The sequence below is a fragment of the Coregonus clupeaformis genome, chromosome 23 (genome assembly GCF_020615455.1).
Source record: "Coregonus clupeaformis isolate EN_2021a chromosome 23, ASM2061545v1, whole genome shotgun sequence".
NCBI classification, from domain to species: Eukaryota; Metazoa; Chordata; class Actinopteri; order Salmoniformes; family Salmonidae; genus Coregonus; species Coregonus clupeaformis.
The window spans coordinates 54280765-54306815 of NC_059214.1; the positions used below are offsets into that span (position 1 = coordinate 54280765).

The 26051-nt window shown below is 43.8% G+C and overlaps 2 protein-coding genes across 3 annotated transcripts in view; both read left to right on the forward strand.

Annotated features, from left to right (window-relative positions):
- LOC121554066 (alpha-1,3-mannosyl-glycoprotein 4-beta-N-acetylglucosaminyltransferase A) overlaps positions 1–26051 on the forward strand; it is a 97046-nt gene that overhangs the window by 51222 nt on the left and 19773 nt on the right. The window lies entirely within an intron of this gene.
- Positions 3651–25237, forward strand: LOC123481767 (general transcription factor II-I repeat domain-containing protein 2-like). Of its 2 annotated transcripts, XR_006657308.1 has the most exons (3): positions 3651–3688; positions 23032–25013; positions 25194–25237. XR_006657308.1 is itself a non-coding variant. In XM_045206766.1 (2 exons), exon 2 carries the CDS (start codon positions 23190–23192, stop codon positions 24573–24575), a length of 1386 nt encoding a protein of 461 aa, XP_045062701.1. In that variant the 5' UTR covers positions 3651–3688; positions 23032–23189; the 3' UTR covers positions 24576–25136. The 2 variants fall into 2 exon arrangements, 1 of the variants encoding a protein (XP_045062701.1); XM_045206766.1 differs by lacking the exon at positions 25194–25237 and having other exon boundaries at positions 23032–25136.

Here is a 26051-nt window from a genome sequence, read left to right on the forward strand (position 1 = left end):
TATACCTGCTGGAGCGCAGACTACGGGTGGGTGCTGTTATGGTGACCAATGAGCTAAGATAAGGCGGGGATTTGCCTAGCAGTGATTTCTAGATGGCCTGGAGCCAGTGGGTTTGACGACGAACATGTAGTGAGGACCAGCCAACAAGAGCGTACAGGTCACAGTGGTGGGTAGTATATGGGGCTTTGGAGACAAAACGGATGGCACTGTGATGGACTACATCCAATTTGCTGAGTAGAGTGTTGGAGGCTATTTTGTAAATGACATCGCCGAAGTCAAGGATCGGTAGGATAGTCAGTTTTACGAGGGCATGTTTGGCAGCATGAGTGAAGGAGGCTTTGTTGCGAAATAGGAAGCCGATTCTAGATTTTAACTTTGGATTGGAGATTCTTAATATGAGTCTGGAAGGAGAGTTTACAGTCTAACCAGACACCTAGGTATTTGTAGTTGTCCACATACTCTAGGTCAGACCCGTCGAGAGTGGTGATTCTAGTCGGGTGGGCGGGTGCCAGCAGCGTTCGATTGAAGAGCATGCATTTAGTTTTACTAGTGTTTAAGAGCAGTTGGAGGCTACTGAAGGAGTGTTGTATGGCATTGAAGCTCGTTTGTAGGTTTGTTAACACAGTGTCCAATGAAGGGCCAGACAGTGGCGGTTTTACACGGAGGCCGGGGGAGGCCCGTGCCTCCCTGGAAATGTCCCTGGCCACCCCTGTGGCCCCCCCCGTGCTGACCAAATAAAAAATTATGAATTTATAACTATTTTACACGCGAGCGCCAAAAGCGGAACTAATGCAACGCTCTACACGGCAACGTTCTACACGGGTAAATTAGAGTGGCGCACCCAAAAACTGTATCCTGCCATCTGCCTGCCTGCCACGTGTGGTGCTGTAACCCTTCCTGTAAGCTCAGCCTCTTGCTAACGCAGTTTCTCCACACTGAAACTGATAAAAACCTTCCTGCGGTCCACCACTAGTGATGAGAGACTCAGTGATCTTGGTGTCCTGAGCATAGAGTCCAGAAGGGCCAAGGCTCTGGATCTTGATGTATTTGTGGACCGTTTTGCCAGACAGCACAACCGCCGTATCCTGTTGCTGTAGTGTATCTATATGATATATACGCTAGTAGCGTATGAGTGCCGCTGTGAGGAAAAAGAGATATAATGAACAATAAAACAACAAGCTTGAGCTTCTTAAGACACGGTGGGTTTATCTGTTCTCAATACCACCGGTAAAATGAATGGAGTTAGTCTGGTGTCCACATGAAGTTACGTGTGTAGACAAAGAGTCTGGTGTCCATATGAAGTTACATGTGTAGACAGAGACAGTCTGGTGTCCATATGAAGTTACATGTGTAGACAGAGAGTCTGGTGTCCATATGAAGTTACATGTGTAGACAGACAGTCTGGTGTCCATATGAAGTTAGATGTGTAGACAAAGAGTCTGGTGTCCATATGAAGTTAGATGTGTAGACAAAGAGTCTGGTGTCCATATGAAGTTACATGTGTAGACAGAGACAGTCTGGTGCCCATATGAAGTTACATGTGTAGACAGAGACAGTCTGGTGCCCATATGAAGTTAAATGTGTAAACAAAGACAGTCTGGTGTCCATATGAAGTTACATGTGTAGACAGAGACAGTCTGGTGTCCATATGAAGTTACATGTGTAGACAGAGACAGTCTGGTGCCCATATGAAGTTACATGTGTAGACAAAGAGTCTGGTGTCCATATGAAGTTACATGTGTAGACAGAGACAGTCTGGTGCCCATATGAAGTTAAATGTGTAAACAAAGACAGTCTGGTGTCCATATGAAGTTACATGTGTAGACAGAGACAGTCTGGTGCCCATATGAAGTTACATGTGTAGACAAAGAGTCTGGTGTCCATATGAAGTTACATGTGTAAACAGAGACGGTCTGGGGTCCATATGAAGTTAGATGTGTAGACAAAGACAGTCTGGTGTCCACATGAAGTTACATGTGTCTACTTAGATGAACCCACCGTGTCTTAAGAAGCTGAAGCTTGTTTTATTTTTCATTTTACATCATCTATCTTTTTTTCCTCACAGTACCAGTAGTTCCACACACTACTAGAGTGTATGTATGTTTGTATGTATGTATATATATCCCACCAATCCTCTCTCAAGAGGTTTTCAAAAAGGGGCAAACTCATGTCTCAAGACCTGCTTCTGTTGGTTCCCCTCTCCTGCCTGTAACTTTCCATCCACATCCCCAAAGTTTTGTGGCCCATTATGACATCACTCCATTAAGTGATTGCTGCATGTACTGCTCTAAGGAAACATCTCTCTCTCTCTCTCTCTCTCTCTCTCTCTCTCTCTCTCTCTCTCTCTCTCTCTCTCTCTCTCTCTCTCTCTCTCTCTCTCTCTCTCTCGATCGATCGATCGATAGATAGAGTTTATGATTTTATTATTTTGAATTATCTCTGCCAAACATCTATGTACTACAAATCTTCAAGCTCCACAGATGTTTTATGGCATCCACTAAACCTCTTTAGATATTTGTAAATTATACAGTGTGATACCTTTCAACTAAAGTTTATTTTATTTTTTACCAACTATGATTTTTCCTTTTGAAAACAAGCAAAGCAAGAAAAAAAAGAAACAAAATCACTCCAATCATTGCACACTTGTGTCGTTCAGACTTTGCAGGTCCAGCTTTGACATGATGATCTAACTAACACTAATATTGTAACTGAAATATGTATGATCCTATGATGAGCGATTGCTTACTTCCCTTTCACTCTTAAAAAATTACTGAAAAAAAATGTGTATAAAAAGGTATATGTAGTATATGTTTGTTTAGTGAGCATTCATGCTGTCATTTTTTCCTAATGTGAACTATGGTGGAAATGTGCTGTCCTAAATGGACTTGCCCATATATGTTGTAAAGCCTTTTTTTGTACACCTGCTCATCAACTGACAGTGAAGTACACAAAGACACAGACACACACACACACACACACAGACACCTGTAATATTCTTGTTTTCATGTTGTTGCTGATATCCATCAGTGTTGTTCATATGCTACATTGTGTTGACATGATTGTTGCTTTTAAACGAATGTTAACTTAATGTTTATTGTCTGCATCCTATTGGACTACTGGATGTTAATGTGTAACACGTTTCCCTGTTTATGTGCTTTAGCAATACTGTATGTCAATATGGTCATGCTAGTAAAGCCTCTTTGAATTGAATTTCTTTTCTGATTTGGTTTATTTTACCTAAATGGATACAGGGTAGTGTGTTTTGTTTATAAATCACTCAGAAAGTTTTCTTTCTTAAAACAAAATGTGGAATCAACTGTCCACAGTAGTGGGGCTTCCATAAATAGGAAATGGCACATTGTTGTACCCTTTGTTGTATCCTGGAGTTTTGTTCACATTGAATATGAACCCTGTATTTGTACCCTGTACTTTTTTTTTTTTTTTTTTTTTTCCATTTTTATGGCACTATCTCTCTTGCATCTGCACTCTTGTACAAAATACGTGTTATAATAAATGTCATATGATTTTAAAGTAAAATAAAGTTTAATCTTTGAATATCATGTGTTGCCAGTTTTTTTATGTGTGCCCCCCTGATTAAACACTGGCCCCTCCTTGGCCCCCCTAGTAAAATGTGTCTAGAACCGCCACTGGGGCCAGATGTATACAAAATGGTGTCGTCTGCGTAGAGGTGGATCTGAGAGTCACCAGCAGCAAGAGCGACATCATTGATATACACAGAGAAAAGAGTCGGCCCAAGAATTGAACCCTGTGGCACCCACATAGAGACTGCCATAGGTCCAGACAACAGGCCCTCCGATTTGACACATTGAACTCTATCTGAGAAGTAGTTGGTGAACCAGGCGAGGCAGTCATTTGAGAAACCAAGGCTATTTAGTCTGCCAATAAGAATGCGGTGGTTGACAGAGTCGAAAGCCTTGGCCAGGTCGATGAAGACGGCTGCACAGTACTGTCTATTATCGATCGCGGTTATAATATCGTTTAGGACCTTGAGCGTGGCTGAAGTGCACCCATGACCAGCTCGGAAACTGGATTGCATAGCGGAGAAGGTACGGTGGGATTCGAAATGGTCGGTGATCTGTTTGTTAACTTGGCTTTCAAATACTTTCGAAAGGCAGGGCAGGATGGATATAGGTCTGTAACAGTTTGGATCTAGAGTGTCACCCCCTTTGAAGAGGGGGATGACCGCGGCAGCTTTCCAATCTCTGGGGATCTCAGACTTTACGAAAGAGGTTAGTAATAGGGTTAAACGTAAATCCGTTCTACCTAATTTCTACCAGCATGTTAAATGTGCAACCAGAGGAAAAAAAACTCTAGACCACCTTTACTCCACACACAGAGACGCATACAAAGCTCTCCCTCGCCCTCCATTTGGCAAATCTGACCATAACTCTATCCTCCTGATTCCTGCTTATAAGCAAAAACTAAAGCAGGAAGCACCAGTGACTCGGTTAATAAAAAAAGTGGTCAGATGACGCAGATGCTAAGCTACAGGACTGTTTTGCTAGCACAGATTGGAACATGTTCCGGGATTCTTCAGACAGCATTGAGGAGTACACCACATCAGTCACTGGCTTCATCAATAAGTGCATCGATGATGTCGTCCCCACAGTGACCGTACGTACATACCCCAACCAGAAGCCATGGATTACAGGAAACATCCGCACTGAGCTAAAGGGTAGAGCTGCCGCTTTCAAGGAACGGGACTCTAACCCGGACGCTTTTAAGAAATCCCGCTATGCCCTCCGACGAACCATCAAACAGGCAAAGAGTCAATACAGGACTAAGATTGAATCGTACTTCACTGGCTCTGACGCTCGTCGGATGTGGCAGGGCTTGAAAACTATTACAGACTACAAAGGGAGGCACAGCCGCGAGCTGCCCAGTGACACAAGCCTACCAGACGAGCTAAACCACTTCTATGCTCGCTTCGAGGCAAGCAACACTGAAGCATGCATGAGAGCACCAGCTGTTCCGGATGACTATGTGATCACGCTCTCCGTAGCCGATGTGAGTAAGACTTTTAAGCAGGTCAACATTCACAAGGCCGCAGGGCCAGACGGATTACCAGGATGTGTACTCCGAGCATGTGCTGACCAACTGGCAAGTGTCTTCACTGACATTTTCAACACGTCCCTGACTGAGTCTGTAATACCAACATGTTTCAAGCAGACCACCATAGTCCCCGTGCCCAGGGACTCTAAGATAACCTGCCTAAATGACTACTGACCCGTAGCACTGACGTCTGTAGCCATGAAGTGCTTTGAAAGGCTGGTCATGACTCACATCAACAGCATTATCCCAGAAACCCTAGACCCACTCCAATTTGCATACCGCCCCAACAGATCCACAGATAATGCAATCTCTATTGCACTCCACACTGCCCTTTCCCACCTGGACAAGAGGAACACCTACGTGAGAATGCTATTCATTGACTACAGCTCAGCATTCAACACCATAGTGCCCTCTAAGCTCATCACTAAGCTAAGGATCCTGGGACTAAACACCTCCCTCTGCAACTGGATCCTGGACTTCCTGACGGGCCGCCCCAGGTGGTAAGGGTAGGCTAACAACACATCTGCCACACTGATCCTCAACACGGGGGCCCCTCAGGGGTGCGTGCTCAGTCCCCTCCTGTACTCTCTGTTCACCCATGACTGCATGGCCAGGCACGACTCCAACACCATCATTAAGTTTGCCGACGACACAACAGTGGTAGGCCTGATCACCCGACAACGATGAGACAGCCTATAGGGGAGGAGGTCAGAGACCTGGCCGTGTGGTGCCAGGACAACAACCTCTCCCTCAACGTGACCAAGACAAAGGAGATGATTGTAGACTACAGGAAAAAAAAGAGGAGTGAGCACGCCCCATTCTCATCGACGGGCTGTAGTGGAACAGGTTGAGAGCTTCAAGTTCCTTGGTGTCCACATCACCAACGAACTATCATTGTCCAAACACACCAAGACAGTCGTGAAGAGGGCACGACAAAGCCTATTCCCCCTCAGGAGACTGAAAAAGATTTGGCATGGGTCCTCAGATCCTCAAAAAAATTCTACAGCTGCACCATCGAGAGCATCCTGACTGGTTGCATCACCGCCTGGTATGGCAACTGCTTGGCCTCCGACCGCAAGGCACTACAGAGGGTAGTGCGTACGGCCCAGTACATCACTGGGGCCAAGCTTCCTGCCATCCAGGACCTCTATACCAGGCGGTGTCAGAGGAAGGCCCTCAAAATTATCAAAGACTCCAGCCACCCTAGTCATAGACTGTTCTCTCTGCTACCGCACGGCAAGCGGTACCGGAGTGCCAAGTCTAGGTCCAAAAGACTTCTCAACAGCTTCTACCCCCAAGCCATAAGACTCCTGAATAGCTAATCATGGCTACCCGGACTATTTGCACTGCCCCCACCACCCCATCCTTTTTACGCTGCTGCTACTCTGTTTATTATTTATGCATAGTCACTTTAACTCTACCCACATGTACATATTACTTCAACTATCTCAACTAGCCGGTGCCCCCGCACATTGACTCTGCACCGGTACCCCCCTGTATATATAGCCTCCCTACTGTTATTTTATTTTACTTCTGCTCTTTTTTTCTCAACACTTTTTTTGTTGTTTTATTTTTACTTTTTTTGTTAAAAATAAATGCACTGTTGGTTAAGGGCTGTAAGTAAGCATTTCACTGTAATGTCTGCACCTGTTGTATTCGGCGCATGTGACCAATAAAATTTGATTTGATTTGATTATAGGGGTTGCGACAATTTCGGCGGCTAGTTTTAGAAAGAAAGGGTTCAGATTGTCTAGCCCAGCTGATTTGTAGGGGTCCAGATTTTGCAGCTCTTTCAGAACATCAGCTGTCTGAATTTGTGTGAAGGAGAAGCGGGGGGAGCATGGGCAAGTTGCAGCGGAGGGTGCAGAGTTGGTGGCCGGGGTAGTGGTAGCCAGGTGGAAAGCATGGCCAGCCGTAGCAAAATGCTTGTTGAAATTCTCGATTATTGTAGATTTATCGGTGGTGATAGTGTTTCCTAGCCTCATTGCACTGGGCAGCTGGGAGGAAGTGCTCTTATTCTCCATGGACTTAACAGTGTCCCAAAACTTTTTGGAGTTAGTGCTACAGGATGCAAATTTCTGTTTGAAAAAGTTAGCCTTTGCGTTCCTAATTGCTTGTGTATATTGGTTCCTAACTTTCCTGAAAAGTTGCATATCGCGGGGGCTATTTGATGCTAATGCGGTACGCCACAGGATGTTTTTGTGCTGGTCAAGGGCAGTCAAGTCTGAGGAGAACCAGGGGCTATATCTGTTCTTAGTTCTGTATTTTTTGAATGGGGCATGTTTATTTAAGATTGAGAGGAAATTACTTTTAAAGAACAACCAGGCATCCTCTACTGACGGAATGAGATCTATATCCATCCAGGATACCTGGGCCAGGTCAATTAGGAAGGCCTGCTCGCTAAAGTGTTTTAGGGAGCGTTTGACAGTGATGAGGGGTGGTCGTTTGACCGCGGACCCATTACGGACGCAGGCAATAAGGCAGTAATTGCTGAGATCCTGGTTGAAGACAGCGGAGGTGTATTTAGAGGGTAAGTTAGTCAGGATGATATCTATGAGGGTACCCATGTTTACGGATTTAGGGTTGTAAAATAGGTGACCTTTGCGAGGCATTGGAAAACCTCCCTGATCTTTGATTTAATCTGTTTGAAATTCACTGCTCTACTGAGGGACCTTTCAAATAATTGTATGTGTGGGGTACAGAGATGAGGTAGTCATTCAAAAATCATGTTAAACATTATTATTACACACAGTCCATGCAACTTATTATGTGACTTGTTAAGCACATTTTTACTCCTGAACTTATTTAGGCGTGCCATAACAAAGGGGTTGAATACGTATTGACTGAAGACATTTCAGCTTTTCATTTTTAATTAATTTCTAAAAAATATAATTCCATTTTAACATTATGGGGTATTGTGTGTAGGCCAGTGACACAATTTCAATATAATCCATTGTAAAATTCAGGCGGTAACACAACAAAATGTAGAGAAGGTCAAGGGATGTGAATACTTTCTGAAGGCACTGTACCTTATATCTGTTTTTAGTCGTTTTAAGTTTAGACTGAAAGTGTTTTTCCATCCCAATTATTTTATTTTTTGACACACTGTTCGGCCTGCCCAAGGATTTCAATGGCAGAACAATCCCTACACACACACCCTTTATCCCAGACATAGGCCTACCTCCTGTTCTCAACTCTTGATTAAACAAGAACAAGCGTCCACAGTCCCTCGGCCTAACACTCCATTTTCTCATTATCTTCCTCTTTCCAGGTTGTCTGCTCCTCATTCATCGCTCCTCCCGTTCCCATCCGCCTTTGCATTCCCCACTGACGGGACAATTGTCACACAGTTTTAGAGTTGTTCTTGTCCCCTATGTACTACTGTGCTGACCACATGGGCAGCATTGGACACACACACACACACACACACACCACCTCATTCCTTTAAGGCTGCTGCCTGACTGATCTGTCGACATGATTCCTACTGCTCTCTCTCTGTGTCTTATCTAGCCTGTCTCTGATCTTACACCATCAGCATTATGGACCTGCCTTGCCTCATAGTGATGTAGTAATTTCCTCTCTGTCACTCATGGTTGTGGCTGGGTGATGTTCATTTGCTAGTGCAGATGTCCATTGGCTGGTTTAGCCTTTGTTTGTGGATGAAGGGAGATGTAAGATATGGACAGAGAGAGCAGGGTGAGGAGAAGAGTGTAGAAGGAGCAGGGACAGATGGAGGGATATTGAGGAGTGTGTGCCAGCCTTGAAAGGGCAAAGGGGTTTGGCATGATAACGAGAGAAAGTATCTGCCTGTCCCCATTTCGCTGTCGGCTGTTGTGTGAGTGAGCCACTCCCTCTTCCCACTGTGCGCACGGAGAGATATATATTTTACATTTTAGTCATTTAGCAGATGCTCTTATCCAGAGCGACTTACAGTTAGTGAATGCATACATGTTTTTTTTTTTTTTTTTTTCATACTGACCCCCCGTGGGAAACGGACCCACATCCCTGCCGGCCAAACCCTCCCCTACCTTGGACGACGCTGGACCAATTGTGTGCCGCCCATGGGTCTCCCGGTCGCGGCCGGCTGCGACAGAGCCTGGACTCGAACCAGGATCTCTTAGACCACTGCGCCACTCGGGAGTCACTCCATATTCTGAGAAGCACAACCATTTGACCGTTGCTCAAAATGCAGTTGCAGGAAATATAGTTTTCAAAGCAACTGCTGTTTTTCTAGTTAGAGAGGAGTCGCAGCTTTCTGTGTGTATATAATTTATTCCTCTCTCAGTATTGAGTTCGACACCACTTTACAACTGGCGTAGGCTATGTAGTATGGTTTTGATGAGCCCGCAGAGTTGAGCAGATCGCCATTTGCGGTGAATAGGCCTACATCAAGTAGCCTAGGCCTAGTGCTGGAATGTTTTGTAGGTCATTACATTTACTCAACAAGCTCATATTTTAAGTTAGCAATCTAGCTAAGGGATTTGAGTTCCCACTTTCTCAGGAGGTGAACAATATAGCTAGGCCAATAGGCCTATGCACAAAGATGTTGGCAAATTCATTTCTGAAGAGCCAAAAATATATATGATCATTCTGGATCCTATTTTGGCAGGTTGCACATCAAAATATCAATAGTTGCATTCCTTGGATATTTTTTTATTATTTTACCTTTATTTAACTAGGCAAGTCAGTTAAGAACAAATTCTTATTTACAATGATGGCCTACACCGGCCAAACCCGGACGACGCTGGGCCAATTGTGCACCGCCCTATGGGACTCCCAATCACGGCCGGTTGTGATACAGCCTGGAATCGAACCAGGGGGTCTGTAGTGACGCCTCAAGCACTGAGATGCAGTGCCTTAGACCGTTGCGCCACTGTTATGTTAAATTAAATGGAATATTTGTTGAACAATCTCAGTTGTCTTACTTGGCACTGTAAAAAAAAAATCCCTGCCGCTAATGGAAAGTAGGCCTAACTGTCCATAAAAAATATTGTATTTATCGTTATCGATCAAAATAGTTACGTTTATCGCGATATGACTTTTTGTACATATCGCCCAGGTCTAGTGTGAGGGCAGTGAGAGGACAACATTCCAGGGTGAGTGACTGAGTGAGTGACGTAGAGAAATAGTGAGGATTAATGGAAAAAGAAGGCTGGGGGAGGGATCAGTCAAGTCTTTTTCTCTCCATCCCTAGAGCATGTGAGGTAGAGATTGAAGGAAGTTAGAGAGGAGAAGCGAGAGACAGGAGAGGGGAGTGAGCGAAAGATGGGTAGGTGAGAGTAGAGCTGGGCAATATGTTTTTCTTTTGGTATGACTGTATTTGACGGTATTTGATTTTTTTGAATAATAAAAGTTCTAAATTTGCTTCATGAGTCGTGCGTGACCCTACAGTGGCAACACATACAGTGGGGAAAAAAAGTATTTAGTCAGCCACCAATTGTGCAAGTTCTCCCACTTAAAAAGATGAGAGAGGCCTGTCATTTTCATCATAGGTACACGTCAACTATGACAGACAAAATGAGAAAAAAATATCCAGAAAATCACATTGTAGGATTTTTAATGAATTTATTTGCAAATGATGGTGGAAAATAAGTATTTGGTCAATAACAAAAGTTTCTCAATACTTTGTTATATACCCTTTGTTGGCAATGACACAGGTCAAACGTTTTCTGTAAGTCTTCACAAGGTGTTCACACACTGTTGCTGGTATTTTGGCCCATTCCTCCATGCAGATCTCCTCTAGAGCAGTGATGTTTTGGGGCTGTCGCTGGGCAACACGGACTTTCAACTCCCTCCAAAGATTTTCTATGGGGTTGAGATCTGGAGACTGGCTAGGCCACTCCAGGACCTTGAAATGCTTCTTACGAAGCCACTCCTTCGTTGCCCGGGCGGTGTGTTTGGGATCATTGTCATGCTGAAAGACCCAGCCACGTTTCATCTTCAATGCCCTTGCTGATGGAAGGAGGTTTTCACTCAAAATCTCACGATACATGGCCCCATTCATTCTTTCCTTTACACGGATCAGTCGTCCTGGTCCCTTTGCAGAAAAACAGCCCCAAAGCATGATGTTTCCACCCCCATGCTTCACAGTAGGTATAATAATAATAATAATATGCCATTTAGCAGACGCTTTTATCCAAAGCGACTTACAGTCATGCGTGCATACATTTTTGTGTATGGGTGGTCCCGGGGATCGAACCCACTACCTTGGCGTTACAAGCGCCGTGCTCTACCAGCTGAGCTACAGCTACAGAGGTATGGTGTTCTTTGGATGCAACTCAGCATTCTTTGTCCTCCAAAACGACGAGTTGAGTTTTTACCAAAAAGTTATATTTTGGTTTCATCTGACCATATGACATTCTCCCAATCCTCTTCTGGATCATCCAAATGCACTCTAGCAAACTTCAGACGGGCCTGGACATGTACTGGCTTAAGCAGGGGGACACGTCTGCACTGCAGGATTTGAGTCCCTGGCGGCGTAGTGTGTTACTGATGGTAGGCTTTGTTACTTTGGTCCCAGCTCTCTACAGGTCATTCACTAGGTCCCCCCGTGTGGTTCTGGGATTTTTGCTCACCGTTCTTGTGATCATTTTGACCCCACGGGGGTGAGATCTTGCGTGGAGCCCCAGATCGAGGGAGATTATCAGTGGTCTTGTATGTCTTCCATTTCCTAATAATTGCTCCCACAGTTAATTTCTTCAAACCAAGCTGCTTACCTATTGCAGATTCAGTCTTCCCAGCCTGGTGCAGGTCTACAATTTTGTTTCTGGTGTCCTTTGACAGCTCTTTGGTCTTGGCCATAGTGGAGTTTGGAGTGTGACTGTTTGAGGTTGTGGACAGGTGTCTTTTATACTGATAACAAGTTCAAACAGGTGCCATTAATACAGGTAGCAGTGGAGGACAGAGGAGCCTCTTAAAGAAGAAGTTACAGGTCTGTGAGAGCCAGAAATCTTGCTTGTTTGTAGGTGACCAAATACTTATTTTCCACCATAATTTGCAAATAAATTCATTAAAAATCCTACAATGTGATTTTCTGGAATTTTTTTTCTCAATTTGTCTGTCATAGTTGATGTGTACCTATGATGAAAATTACAGGCCTCTCTCATATTTTTAAGTGGGAGAACTTGCACAATTGGTGGCTGACTAAATACTTTTTTCCCCCACTGTACATTCTAAGTGATTTTCAATTGGTATTTCTCCATTCTGATTGTTTTAAACTGTTCAATTCAACCCAAAATTATTTCCTGCATTTCCATCAATTTCTGCATTTCCTGCACTCATTTGAGATAATTTCCACACTGCCACGTAGGGCTGCACGATATGGGGGGAAAAACTAGGCCTTATTTTTTACCAAATGTTGCAATTGCGATTTGACTTGCAATTTAGATCAAAACACTTGGGGTGTGTTCCTAAATTCACTCTGGCTATCTACTACGATTTCAGAGCACACTCTTTTGAGTGTGCCAGAGCGCAGAATAACTGATGAATTTACGAACCCGGTTGAATATGACCGGTGTCAGTAAACGTTGGCAAAAAAACGTTATTAAATTGTTACCAGCAGCACAGTTAGTCACCAACGCTCTAGATAACAGTTCATGGTTACCTTCAGGCTTTGATCAGTCCCTACACCCAAACGAGGGCATTGCGTTCATCCACCTCTGGCCTGCTGGCTCCCCTACCTCTGAGGAAGCATAGTTCCCTCTCAGCCCAGTCAAAACTGTTCACTGCTCTGGCACCCCAATGGTGGAACAAGCTCCCTCACGACGCCAGGACAGCGGAGTCACTCACCACCTTCCGGAGACATTTGAAACCCCACCTCTTTAAGGAATACCTGGGATAGGATAAAGTAATCCTTCTACCCCCCCCTTACCCCAACCCAAACCCCAACCCAAAAAACTAAAACAAAAAAAAAACATTGTAAAGTGGTGATCCCACTGGCTACAAGGTGAATGCACCTATTTGTAAGTCGCTCTGGATAAGAGCGTCTGCTAAATGACGTAAATATTAAGGGGAAAAATAACTTCATTAAAAACCAGAGGGAGGTGGTATGCAGTTGGAGTACGTGTTAAGTAAAATGGTCAGAGTGAGGTGTTTTCTCATTTGTGTCTGGAAGTAGCTAGCAAGCTAGCCAACTTTAGCTAGTTAGCTTGGGTGCTTGACTGCCGTTGTGAGGTCAGAACGCTCGGATCAACCCTACTCCTCGGCCAGAGCGTCCAGTGTGCGCTCTGAACGCTCCAAGAGCTAAACACTCTGAATTTACAAACGGACAATCTGACAACTCTCTGAATTTACGAACGCCCAGCGTGCACTCTGAACGCACTCTGGCACTCCAGAGTGAATTTACGAACACACCCTTGGGTGAACTGTTGTAATCATGGAAATATAATGTTTATTCTAATTCTACAGTTAGCATATAAATAATAGTGTGCATTTTTAATACAGTGTTTGACATGACAACGAATGAAAATGCCAGGGAGGAGTTATTGTGACAGGGTAGGAACCAAAGTAAGGGTCAGCGTTTCCTAGGGGACCCTATAATATTTAGCTACATTAAATGTTTCTTCATGTAGCCAACATATTCATGCTTCGCCTATTCCTCTTTGATTTAGAAGATGCCGTTTTATAAACAACATGCTGATTTAGGCCTACAACAGCATTGGTATCAGGCTGTATTAGCTAGATACGTTTTCTCTGACTCAGTACATTTATTAGCTAACTCGTGATTACCGGTTTACACGATTTAGCTAAAACTTGCTAAGAAAAAACAAAATAGCTGTTTGCAAATGTAAGAAACAAACTAGTGTAATTATAGAATGCTTGTGGATTTATATCATTATAGAACGCTAGTGGATTTATATTAAGAAGCAAAGTGGAAACATCGTTGTCATCAACATTGTTGTATGTGCTGCATTGACCATGCAGACTTGAACGCGAGTCTCGTGGTCAAGCAACAACAAATGCGCTCCTTGAGTGACGGGGCGGGGCTGGATCTGTGTGGAAAGCGGCATGGAGAGAGAGCGGAGAGAGATGACTCAAGGAGCGTTGTAAAGTAAAAACCAAAATCGGTCCATGCATCAATACCGGTATATTGTAAAATACGGTATACCGCCCAGCCCTAGGTGAGGGAAAGATTTAGGGCTGCGGTTTAAGCTCTGTCAGGAGTCTTGTTCTTGGAGGCAGAAACAGTAGAGGTGTGGGTGGGTTCTCTGTAGCAACGTGTATAGGCTGTATCACTTACAGCGTCACAAGATCACCCCGCACTGGATCGACACAGCTCTACCCTCAGGGGAACACGATCAGAGATCAATAACCACAACTACTGCAGTGTGTGTGTGTGTGACATATGTCTTCTGTGCGTGTTTTGCAATTGCAACCTCTTCATGCTGTGTGTTTTAACCTCTGAGAGGGATTGACCTGTTGTGCTGTTGGTCAGTTGATTTAGCTTTTAGCTCCACATCAGATGAGATAAAGAGACATTCCAGTTCCATCATATTAACCTGGGGATTTGTATTTGTATTTATTAGGGATCCCCATTAGCTGCTGCCAAGGCTACTCTTCCTGGGGTCCAAACATATTAAAGTACTTACATTACATATAAAACAAAATATAAAACAGTACATCATATGACATTATTACACCACTACCTATCTACAATACAAAATGTTTAATACCACCATACAACAATATCACAATGTGTGCGTATGCATGCGTCTATACCCTTGTGTGTGTCTCTTCACAGTCCCTGTTGTTCCATAAGGTGTATTTTTACCTGTTTTTTAAAATCTGATTCTGTTGCTTGCATCAGTTACCTGATGTGGAATAGAGTTCCATGTAGTCATGGCTCTATGTAGTACTGTGCGTATCCCATAGTCTGTTCTGGACTTGGACTGTGAAGAGACCTGGTGGCATGTCTTGTGGGGTATGCATCGGTACATTCAGCTTGTCAACACCTCTTACAAAAACAAGCAGTGATGAAGTCAATCTCTCTTCCACTCTGAGCCAGGAGAGACTGACATGCATGTCATTAATGTTCACTCTCCATGTACTTTTAAGGGCCAGCCGTGCTGCCCTGTTCTGAGCCAACTGCAATTTTCCCAAGTCCCTCTTTGTGGCACCTGACCACACTACTGAACAGTAGTCTAGGTACGACAAAACTAGGGCCTGTAGGACCTGCCTTGTTGATAGTGTTGTTAAGAAGGCAGAGCAGCACTTAATTATGGACATACTTCTCCCCATCTTAGCTACTGTTGTATCAATATGCTTTGACCATGACAGTCTACAATCCAGGTTTACTGTAAGCAGTTTAGTTTCCTCAACTTGCTAAATTTCCACATTATTCATTACGAGATGTAGTTGAGGTTTAGGGTTTAGTGAATGATTTGTCCCAAATACAATGCTTTTAGTTTTGGAAATATTCAGGACTCACTTATTCCTTGCCACCCATTCCGAAACTAACTGCAACTCTTTGTTAGGTGTTGTAGTTATTTCAGTTGCTGTAGTAGCTGACGTGTATAGTGTTGAGTCATCCGCATACATAGACACACTGGCTTTACTCAAAGCCAGTGGCATGTCGTTAGTAAAGATTGAAAAAGGTAAGGGGCCTAAACCGCTACCCTGGGGAATTCCTGATTCTACCTGGATTATGTTTGAGAGGCTTCCATTAAAGAACACCCTCTGCGTTCTGTTAGACAAGTAACTCTTAATCCACATTATAGCAGGGAGTGTAAAGCCATAACATTTTACATTTACATTTTAGTTATTTAGCAGACGCTCTTATCCAGAGCGACTTACAGTTAGTGAATACATTTTTTTTTTTTTATACTGGCCCCCCGTGGGAATCAAACCCACAACCCTGGCGTTGCAAACGCCATGCTCTATCAACTGAGCTACATCCCTGCCGGCCATTCCCTCCCCTACCCTGGACGACGCTGGGCCAATTGTGCGCCGCCCATGAGTCTCCCGGTCGCGGCCGGCTGCGACAGAGCCTGGATTCGAACCAGGATCTCTAGTGGCACAGTTAGCACTGCGATGCAGTGCCTTAGACCACTGCGCCACACATACGTTTTTTCCAGCAGTAGACTATGATCGATAATGTCAAAAGCCGCACTGAAGTCTAACAAAACAGCCCCCACAATCGTTTTATCATCAATTCTCTCAGCCAATCATCAGTAATTTGTGTAAGTGCTGTGCTTGTTGAATGTCCTTCTCTAGAAGCATGCTGAAAGTTTGTTGTCAATTTGTTTACAGTATAATAGCATTGTATCTGGTCAAACACAATTTTTTCCAATAGGTTACTAAGGGTTGGTAATAGGCTAATTGGTCAGCTATTTGAGCCAGTAAAGGGGGCTTTACTATTCTTAAGTAGCGGAATGACTTTTGCTTCCCTCCAAGCCTGGGGGCACACACATTCTCGTAGGCTTAAATTGAAAATATGGCAAATAGGAGTGGCAATATCGTCCGTTATTATCCTCAGCAATTTTCCATCCAAGTTGTCAGACCCCGGTGGCTTGTCATTGTTAATAGACAACAACAAAAAAATTCACCTCTTCCACACTCACTTTACGGAATTCTAAATTACGATGCTTGTCTTTCATAATTTAGTCAGATATACTTGGATGTGTAGTGTCAGCAATTGTTGCTGGCATGTCATGCCTAAGTTTGCTAATCTTGCCAATGAAAAAATTATTAAAGTAGTTGGCAATATCAGTTGGTTTTGTGATGAATGAGCCATCTGATTCAATGAATGATGGAGCTGAGTTTGCCTTTTTTCCCAAAATTTCATTTCAGGTGCTCCAAAGCTTTTTACTATCATTCTTTGTCATTTATCCTTGTTTCATAGTGTTGTTTCTTCATCTTTTTATTCAGTTTAGTCACATGATTTCTCAATTTGCAATACGTTTGCCAATCGGTTGTGTAGCCAGACTTATTTGCCATTCCTTTTGCCTCATCCCTCAACCATACAATTTTTCAATTCCTCATCAATCCACGGGGATTTAACCGTAATTAGTCATTTTCTTAATGGGTGCATGCTTATTAGTAACTGGAATAAGCAATTTCATAAATGTGTCAAGTGCAGTGTCTCTTTGCTCCTCATTACACACAACGGACCAACATATATTCTTTACCTCAACAACATAGGAATCGCTACAAAACGTATTATATGACCTCTTATACACAATATTAGGCCCAGCCTTTGGAACTTTGGTTTTCTTAGATATGGCTACTATATTGTGATCACTACATCCAATGGATTTGGATACTGCTTTCAAACAAATCTCTGCAGCATTAGTAAAGATATGATCAATACATGTTTATGATTTAATTCCTGTACTGTTTGTAACCACCCTGGTAGGTTGACTGATAACCTGAACCAGGTTGCAGGCACTGGTTACAGTTTGAAGATTTCTCTTGAGTGGGCAGCCTGATGAAAGCCAGTCAATATTTAAATCAGCCAGAAAGTATACCTCTCTATTGATATCGCATACATTATCAAGCATTTCACATGTTATCCAGGTACTGACTGTTAGCACTTGGTGGTCTATAGCAGCTTCCCACCAGAATTGGCTTTAGGTGAGGTAGATGAACCTGTAGCCATATTACTTCAACAGTATTTAACATGAGATCCTCTCTAATCTTCACAGGAATGTGGTTCTGAATATAAACAGTGACACCTCCACCATTGGCATTTCTATATTTTCTATAAATGTTATAACCTTGTATTGCTACCACTGTATCATCAAAGGTATTATCTAAGTGAGTTTCAGAGATAGTCAGAATATGAATGTCATCTGTTGCTAGCAAATTATAAATTTCATGAACCTTGTTTCTTAAGCTACAAATGTTAACGTGGGCTATTTTGAGCACTTTTCTTCTGGGATGCTTACTTGTTTTTATTGCTTTACTGGGAAGTTTAGCAGCAGTAGATGTGCTAATGTTCTTTATGTTAGTGCAGGGTGAGCTGCACACAGTGGACTGCCTCCTCGGGCACACCGGCTCAGCGTTAACAGTATAAATCTGGTTCCTAGGCACATGATCGCTGCACACAACAGCTGCAGGGTCAGCAGAGGTACCCAGGGCAGCTAGAGGGACACAAACCAGGTTACCCACATTGTGTCTACCGACGCCCCTGATGTAATGTACATTTGCTGAAGCATTTTGACAACTCTGCGTCACAATGGTAGGGATTAGCTGAGCTGGGCTTGGGTCATTGCTAAGTCATTGTCTCAACACAGCCTTATAATGCTGTGAAAGAATCCAGGAACCCAAATGATTTGGGTGGATCCCATCCTCCTTATAAAATGTGTTTTGTTTCCAAAAGGTATCAATTGTCAACAAATGTTACACCCATTGAGCTGCAATAATCACGTAGCCAGTTGTGAAGAGCAAGAATCCTGCTAAAGCGTTCAATGCCACGATTCAGAGTGGGCACAGGGCCATACAGTGGGGAAAAAAAGTATTTAGTCAGCCGCCAATTGTGCAAGTTCTCCCACTTAAAAAGATGAGAGAGGCCTGTCATTTTCATCATAGGTACACGTCAACTATGACAGACAAATTGAGAATTTGTTTTCCAGAAAATCACATTGTAGGATTTTTAATGAATTTATTTGCAAATTATGGTGGAAAATAAGTATTTGGTCACCTACAAACAAGCAAGATTTCTGGCTCCCACAGACCTGTAACTTATTCTTTAAGAGGCTCCTCTGTCCTCCACTCGTTACCTGTATTAATGGCACCTGTTTGAACTTGTTATCAGTATAAAAGACACCTGTCCACAACCTCAAACAGTCACACTCCAAACTCCACTATGGCCAAGACCAAAGAGCTGTCAAAGGACACCAGAAACAAAATTGTAGACCTGCACCAGGCTGGGAAGACTGAATCTGCAATAGGTAAGCAGCTTGGTTTGAAGAAATCAACTGTGGGAGCAATTATTAGGAAATGGAAGACATACAAGACCACTGATAATCTCCCTCGATCTGGGGCTCCAAGCAAGATCTCACCCCGTGGGGTCAAAATGATCACAAGAACGGTGAGCAAAAATCCTAGAATCACACGGGGGGACCTAGTGAATGACCTGCAGAGAGCTGGGACCAAAGTAACAAAGCCTACCATCAGTAACACACTACGCCGCCAGGGACTCAAATCCTGCAGTGCCAGACGTGTCCCCCTTCTTAAGCCAGTACATGTCCAGGCCCGTCTGAAGTTTGCTAGAGTGCATTTGGATGATCCAGAAGAGGATTGGGAGAATGTCATATGGTCAGATGAAACCAAAATAGAACTTTTTGGTAAAAACTCAACTCGTCGTGTTTGGAGGACAAAGAATGCTGAGTTGCATCCAAAGAACACCATACCTACTGTGAAGCATGGGGGTGGAAACATCATGCTTTGGGGCTGTTTTTCTGCAAAGGGACCAGGACGACTGATCCGTGTAAAGGAAAGAATGAATGGGGCCATGTATCGTGATATTTTGAGTGAAAACCTCCTTCCGTCAGCAAGGGCATTGAAGATGAAACGTGGCTGGGTCTTTCAGCGTGACAATGATCCCAAACACACCGCCCGGGCAACGAAGGAGTGGCTTCGTAAGAAGCATTTCAAGGTCCTGGAGTGGCCTAGCCAGTCTCCAGATCTCAACCCCATAGAAAATCTTTGGAGGGAGTTGAAAGTCCGTGTTGCCCAGCAACAGCCCCAAAACATCACTGCTCTAGAGGAGATCTGCATGGAGGAATGGGCCAAAATACCAGCAACAGTGTGTGAAAACCTTGTGAAGACTTACAGAAAACGTTTGACCTGTGTCATTGCCAACAAAGGGTATATAACAAAGTATTGAGAAACTTTTGTTATTGACCAAATACTTATTTTCCACCATAATTTGCAAATAAATTCATACAAAATCCTACAATGTGATTTTCTGGATTTTTTTGTCTGTCATAGTTGACGTGTACCTATGATGAAAATTACAGGCCCCTCTCATCTTTTTAAGTGGGAGAACTTGCACAATTGGTGGCTGACTAAATACTTTTTTCCCCCACTGTATATGATGGGTTTTTTGTTAGTGTCTAGCAGAGAGTCAATCAGCTCTTTTAAAATCCAGTTTCAACTGTTCAGAGCTGCCCTTCATAATGTCATTAAAACCCACATGGACTACGATAGAATCGATTTCCATGTCCTGATGTAGTACATTCGGGAGCAGCTTAGTAATGTCATTTACTCAAGCTCCGGGATAGGACATTGTTTTTGCACCAGGAACGATCACATTTCTTACCATGGAGCTGCCCAAAATCACGGCTTGCGAGAAGGACGAGGAAATCCGCCCACTCCCACGCTTCACAGGATGCAGGCCTCCGACAGATGGAGAATCCCCGCTCGATCCAGAGCAGGGACGGAAGGTTGCCGACGTCGACTTCGAAATCGCAGTAGTAGGCACTGCGGCCAGAGACACAGGCACCCCCAGCGACGAAGGTGCTGGAAGATCAGGCTCCAGGACGGCGAAACTATTAGTTGTTTGTATCCGTTCCGGGCCTGTCGTTGGTAGTGTATACTGTTTTGCGGGAGGTTGCTGTCTTTGGCTTCCATGGCTCGTGACATGCGACCATCGTTGATTGCCTTTCTCATCATGCTGTGCTCCTTCAACGGCGCTATCAGATGGGGGAGCACCGGGCAACACCGGCCAGTCGGATAACGACAAACGAGAAGGCGGAGACGCATCCAACAAGCGCGAACGCCGTCCAGCCACCAGTGTAGAAAATGTGAACATTCCACTCTGCGTTTTCCCCAGTTTCTTACGTAGGCTGGCGACCTGCGTGATCAAGGAAGCCACCTCAAGCCTATAATCCTTGGCAAGTAAACAATTTGCTGCATTGGAACTCCGAGTGATCCGGTTTGTCCTGAAACAAAGCGTAATAGATACAGCTCCTACAGCGCTGGAACCGTTCATTTAGTTCTCCAGACAAAGAGGGCTCCATTGCAAAACTCATCTGGTACCAACTTCGTTAGCTTGATGGCTAGCAGCTTAGCCATCAGTGGCTTGGAGACACAATATGATTTGACTGCTCTTCTCTGTCTGTGTTCATCATTCCCCCCCCCCCCTCCGTGTTGGAACATCTGACCTACTTTAAGAAAAGAGCCTAGAAACGTGTTGCCGTGCTCCAGGCTGCTGCAAGGCATTGTGGGATGGCATGGAAGTCGCAGGTGCACCTCAATAGGGAGACAGTCACTCACAGACGCGCACCAACTGCTTTCCTCTTCACACATTCTCAATTTTTACTCTCTAATGGGTATGACACACACAACAAAGCACTAATGGATGTCTAGATTGATTTTTATTGTGCCAGTCTCAACGTGTTGTATGGGAACTATTAGTGTCTCCTGCCCATATACAGGGTGTTGCTGTGAAGGCGAAGATGAGATATTTGGAGAGGGGGTGTAAAATAGTTTTAGAAAATCAATTGACCTGATTGGAACTTTGGAGAGATGCCTGGATCTCAAGATGAAGAGGACACTTAGAGAGAGGGAAAGTGAGAACATTTCAGCATCAAGTTAACTCAGCCACCCACATAAATAATGTCACACACACACACACACACACACTAAAACTGCATATGTACCTCTTCAGCACTCATGAACACACCGTCAGCAGCATAAATCAGTGAGGGGTATGGAGGTCACACACACAAGGTCAGTGTCACGGTAGGAAGTACAGTTGAAGTCGGAAGTTTACATACACCTTAGCCAAATACATTTAAACTCAGTTTTTCACAATTCCTGACATTTAATCCTAGTAGAAATTCCCTGTTTTAGGTCAGTTAGGATCACCACTTTATTTTAAGAATGTGAAATATCAGAATAATAGTAGAGAATTATTTATTTCAGCTTTTAGTTCTTTCATCACATTCCCAGTGGGTCAGAAGTTTACATACACTCAATTAGTATTTGGTAGCATTGCCTTTAAATTGTTTAACTTGGGTCAAACGTTTCGGGTAGCCTTCCACAAGCTTCCCACAATAAGTTGGGTGAATTTTGGCCCATTCCTCCTGACAGAGCTGGTGTAACTGAGTCAGGTTTGTAGGCCTCCTTGCTCGCACAGGCTTTTTCAGTTCTGCCCACACATTTTCTATAGTATTGAGGTCAGGGCTTTGTGATGGCCACTCCAATACCTTGACTTTGTTGTCCTTAAGCCATTTTGCCACAACTTTGGAAGTATGCTTGGGGTCATTGTCCATTTGGAAGACCCATTTGTGACTAAGCTTTAACTTCCTGACTGATGTCTTGATGTTACTTCAATGTATCCACATCATTTTCCTTCCTCATGATGCCATCTATTTTGTGAAGTGCACCAGGCCCTCCTGCAGCAAAGCACCCCCACAGCATGATGCTGCCACCCCCTTGCTTCACGGTTAGGATGGTGTTCTTCGGCTTGCAAGCCACTGCCTTTTTCCTCCAAACATAACGATGGTCATTATGGCCAAACAGTTCTATTTTTGTTTCATCAGACCAGAGGACATTTCTCCAAAAAGTATGATCTTTGTCCCCATGTACAGTTGCAAACCGTAGTCTGGCTTTTTTATGGCGGTTTTGGAGCAGTGGCTTCTTCCTTGCTGAGCGGCCTTTCAGGTTATGACGATATAGGACTCGTTTTACTGTGGATATAGATACATTTGTACCGGTTTCCTCCAGCATCTTCACAATGTCATTTGCTGCTGTTCTGGGATTGATTTGCACTTTTCGCACCAAAGTACGTTCATCTCTAGGAGACAGAACACGTCTCCTTCCTGAGCAGTATGACGCTGCGTGGTCCCATGGTGTTTATACTTGGGTACTATTGTTTGTACAGATGAACGTGGTGCCTTCAGGCGTTTGGAAATTGCTCCCAAGGATGAACCAGATTTGTGGAAATATATCCACAGGTACACCTCCAATTGACTCAAATGATGTCAATTAGCCTATCAGAAGCTTCTAAAGCAGTGGTCACCAAACTACGGCCCGCGGGCCGGATACGGCCCATCAGCACATTTGGCCCGGCCCTCTGAACAATACCAGAGACGCTATCGGATTTTTTTCCTATTTGGCCTCCAGAAAAAAAATCCTAGGCCCGGCCCTGTCAAAGAGAGAACGGAATAATGGCGAAAAGGTTAGGTAAGAGAAAAATTGATTCAGAATGCAGGGTATTTAACCTGCAGTGGACAAACGATTATTTTTTTGTTCAATGCAAAGAAAAGGCTGTTTGTCTCATCTGTCAAGAGACGGTGGCGGTATTCAAAGAATACAATCTTCGCCGACACTATGAATCCCGTCACAAAGACAAGTACGATAGCTTGCAAGGCCAAATACGAGCAGACAAACTCTCAAAGCTAAAAAGTGGACTACTATCTCAGCAGAATACATTTGTACGCCAAGCTCAGCTGAACCAGGCATCCGTTCGGGCCAGCTTTCGGGTTGCTAAACTGATAGCAAGCAGCGGTAAGCCTTTCACTGACGGAGAGTTTGTTAAGAAATGTATGGATGCTGTCGCGGAGGAGGTGTGTCCCGAGAAGAAAGATGCATTTAATGCCGTAAGTCTGTCGGCGAGTACAATCACCAGACGCGTTGAAGAAATCGGGAGTAATGTATATGCCCAGCTGCAGCAGAAGACGAAAGAATTTGACTTTTTTTCATTAGCACTGGATGAGAGCACGGACGTGCAAGACACAGCGCAACTGCTCATTTTTATTCGTGGAGTTAGTGCAAACTTTGAGATATGCGAGGAGCTGGCAGCCCTCCAAAGTCTCAAAGGGACTACAACGGGAGAGGATATTTTTGACAAAGTGTGCCAAACCATGGAGAAGTTGGACCTGGACTGGTCAAAGCTAGCTAGCATCACGACTGACGGGGCTCCTAGCATGGTGGGCGAAACTCGCGGTCTAATAGGACACATGAACCGGGAGTTGGAAAAAAGGGGTCTCACCGCCCCGCTACGAGTCCACTGCCTAATTCACCAGCAAGCACTGTGCTGCAAAGTGTTGACGTGGGATTCTGTAATGAAGGTTGTGGTGTCGTGCATAAACTTCATCAGAGCAAAGGGACTTAAACACAGGCAGTTCCAAGAATTCCTGTCTGAACTGGAGTCTACGCACGGAGATGTGCTGTACTACACAGAGGTCCGATGGCTGAGCCGGGGCAGAGTTTTGAGGCGTTTTTACGAGCTGCTACCCGAAATTAACGCATTTCTTCATTTAAAAGACAAAACGGTCCCAGAGCTGATCGACCCAGAATGGAAATGGCACCTCGCATTTTTAACAGACGTGACAGAAATACTTAACAGCCTTAACTTGCAGCTACAAGGCGAGGGGAAACTCATTTGCGACATGTATTCACACATAAAAGCATTTGAGGTGAAATTAGCGCTGCTTTTGGAACAAGTGAAAAGCGCAACTTCGTCCATCTTCCTGCTACCCAAAACCTGTCGACAGAGAACCCAGCGGTCCCGTTCCCAGCTGAAAAGTGCGTGGAAGCACTGGAAATGCTGAAGGCGGAGTTCGGTGTGCGATTCAGTGAACTACATGTTCATGCAAAAGAAATCCGTCTTTTTCAGAACCCCTTTGTTGCCGACATTGATGAAGCCCAGCCTTCATATCAGTTTGAGTTGGCTGAGTTACAGAACTGTGATGTTCTGAAAGACGCATTCAAGCCCAACAGTCTCATTGACTTCTATGCCGCCCTCCCAAACGACACATATCCAAACATCAAAAAACACGCAATGAAAATGTCCACAGTTTTTGGCAGCACGTATATCTGCGAGAAAACCTTTTCTCGCATGAAACTGCTGAAAACTCCGATGAGATCAAGATTGACAGATGAACATTTGCATCAGTGCTTGAGACTGGCTGTAACTAGAATGGAACCTGATATTCAACTTCTCACCAGCCAGATGCAGGCCCACAGTTCACACTGATGAACATACATAGGTAAGCTCACTTTTCTGACTTGAATGAGTCATTCTGAGCATAAACAAATATAATCATAATAAAATCTACTGGGATAAAATCCATCTTTACAACCATACTGGTAGTGAAATGTATTGTGCTGTGTAGGTGCTGTATCACTTAGTTCAGTTTCTCAACCTGCTTCCTTTGTGGTTTTCACAGGGAAGTTGATGAGAGAGAGCTGCAAACAGCGGTGTCTACAAGCCTACTGGAACCTACAAAAGGATTATAAGGAAGGAACACAAGAACTTTAAGAGACTGCTCATATGTGTCAGAGAGATTCTGCTCTGACAACTGAGCTGAACTTTTATCTGTTAAGATTGTGCATGGCACAACAGAAAGTTAATGTTCCATGGCTTTTTTTTCTATGAAGAACCCAGAGAGAGTTATTTAGTTATTATTTATTTCATAAATAGTGTTATTTATTTCCTGTTTTTTCTGTGAAGAACTCAGAGAGGGTTATTTAGTTATTATTTATTTCATTAATAGTGTTATTATTTGTTTCCTGACTTTTTTTCTGTAAAGAACCTGGAAAGGGTTATTTGGTTATGTGTGGCTTTCTGGAAAACAATACATTTTTTAAGCTCCCCTACGATCGTCACACTTTTTCTGTTACAAACTGACACCGGCCCCCCATCAGAGAAGGGAAAAGTTATGTGGCCCTCACAGGAAAAAGTTTGGGGACCCCTGTTCTAAAGCATGACATTTTCAGGAATTTTCCAAGCTGTTTAAAGGCACAGTCAACTTAATGTATGTAGACTTCTGACCCACTGGAATTGTGATACAGTGAATTATAAGTGAAATAATCTGTCTGTAAACAATTGTTGGAAAAATTACGTGTCATGCACAAAGTAGATGTCCTTACCGACTTGCCAAAACTATAGTTTGTTAACAAGACATTTTGTGGAGTGGTTGAAAAACGAGTTTTAATGACTCCAACCTAAGTGTATGTAAACTTCCGACTTCAACTGTAGGTGTGCAAAGTCATCAACTGCATTTTGGAGTGTATGTTGCTAGTAG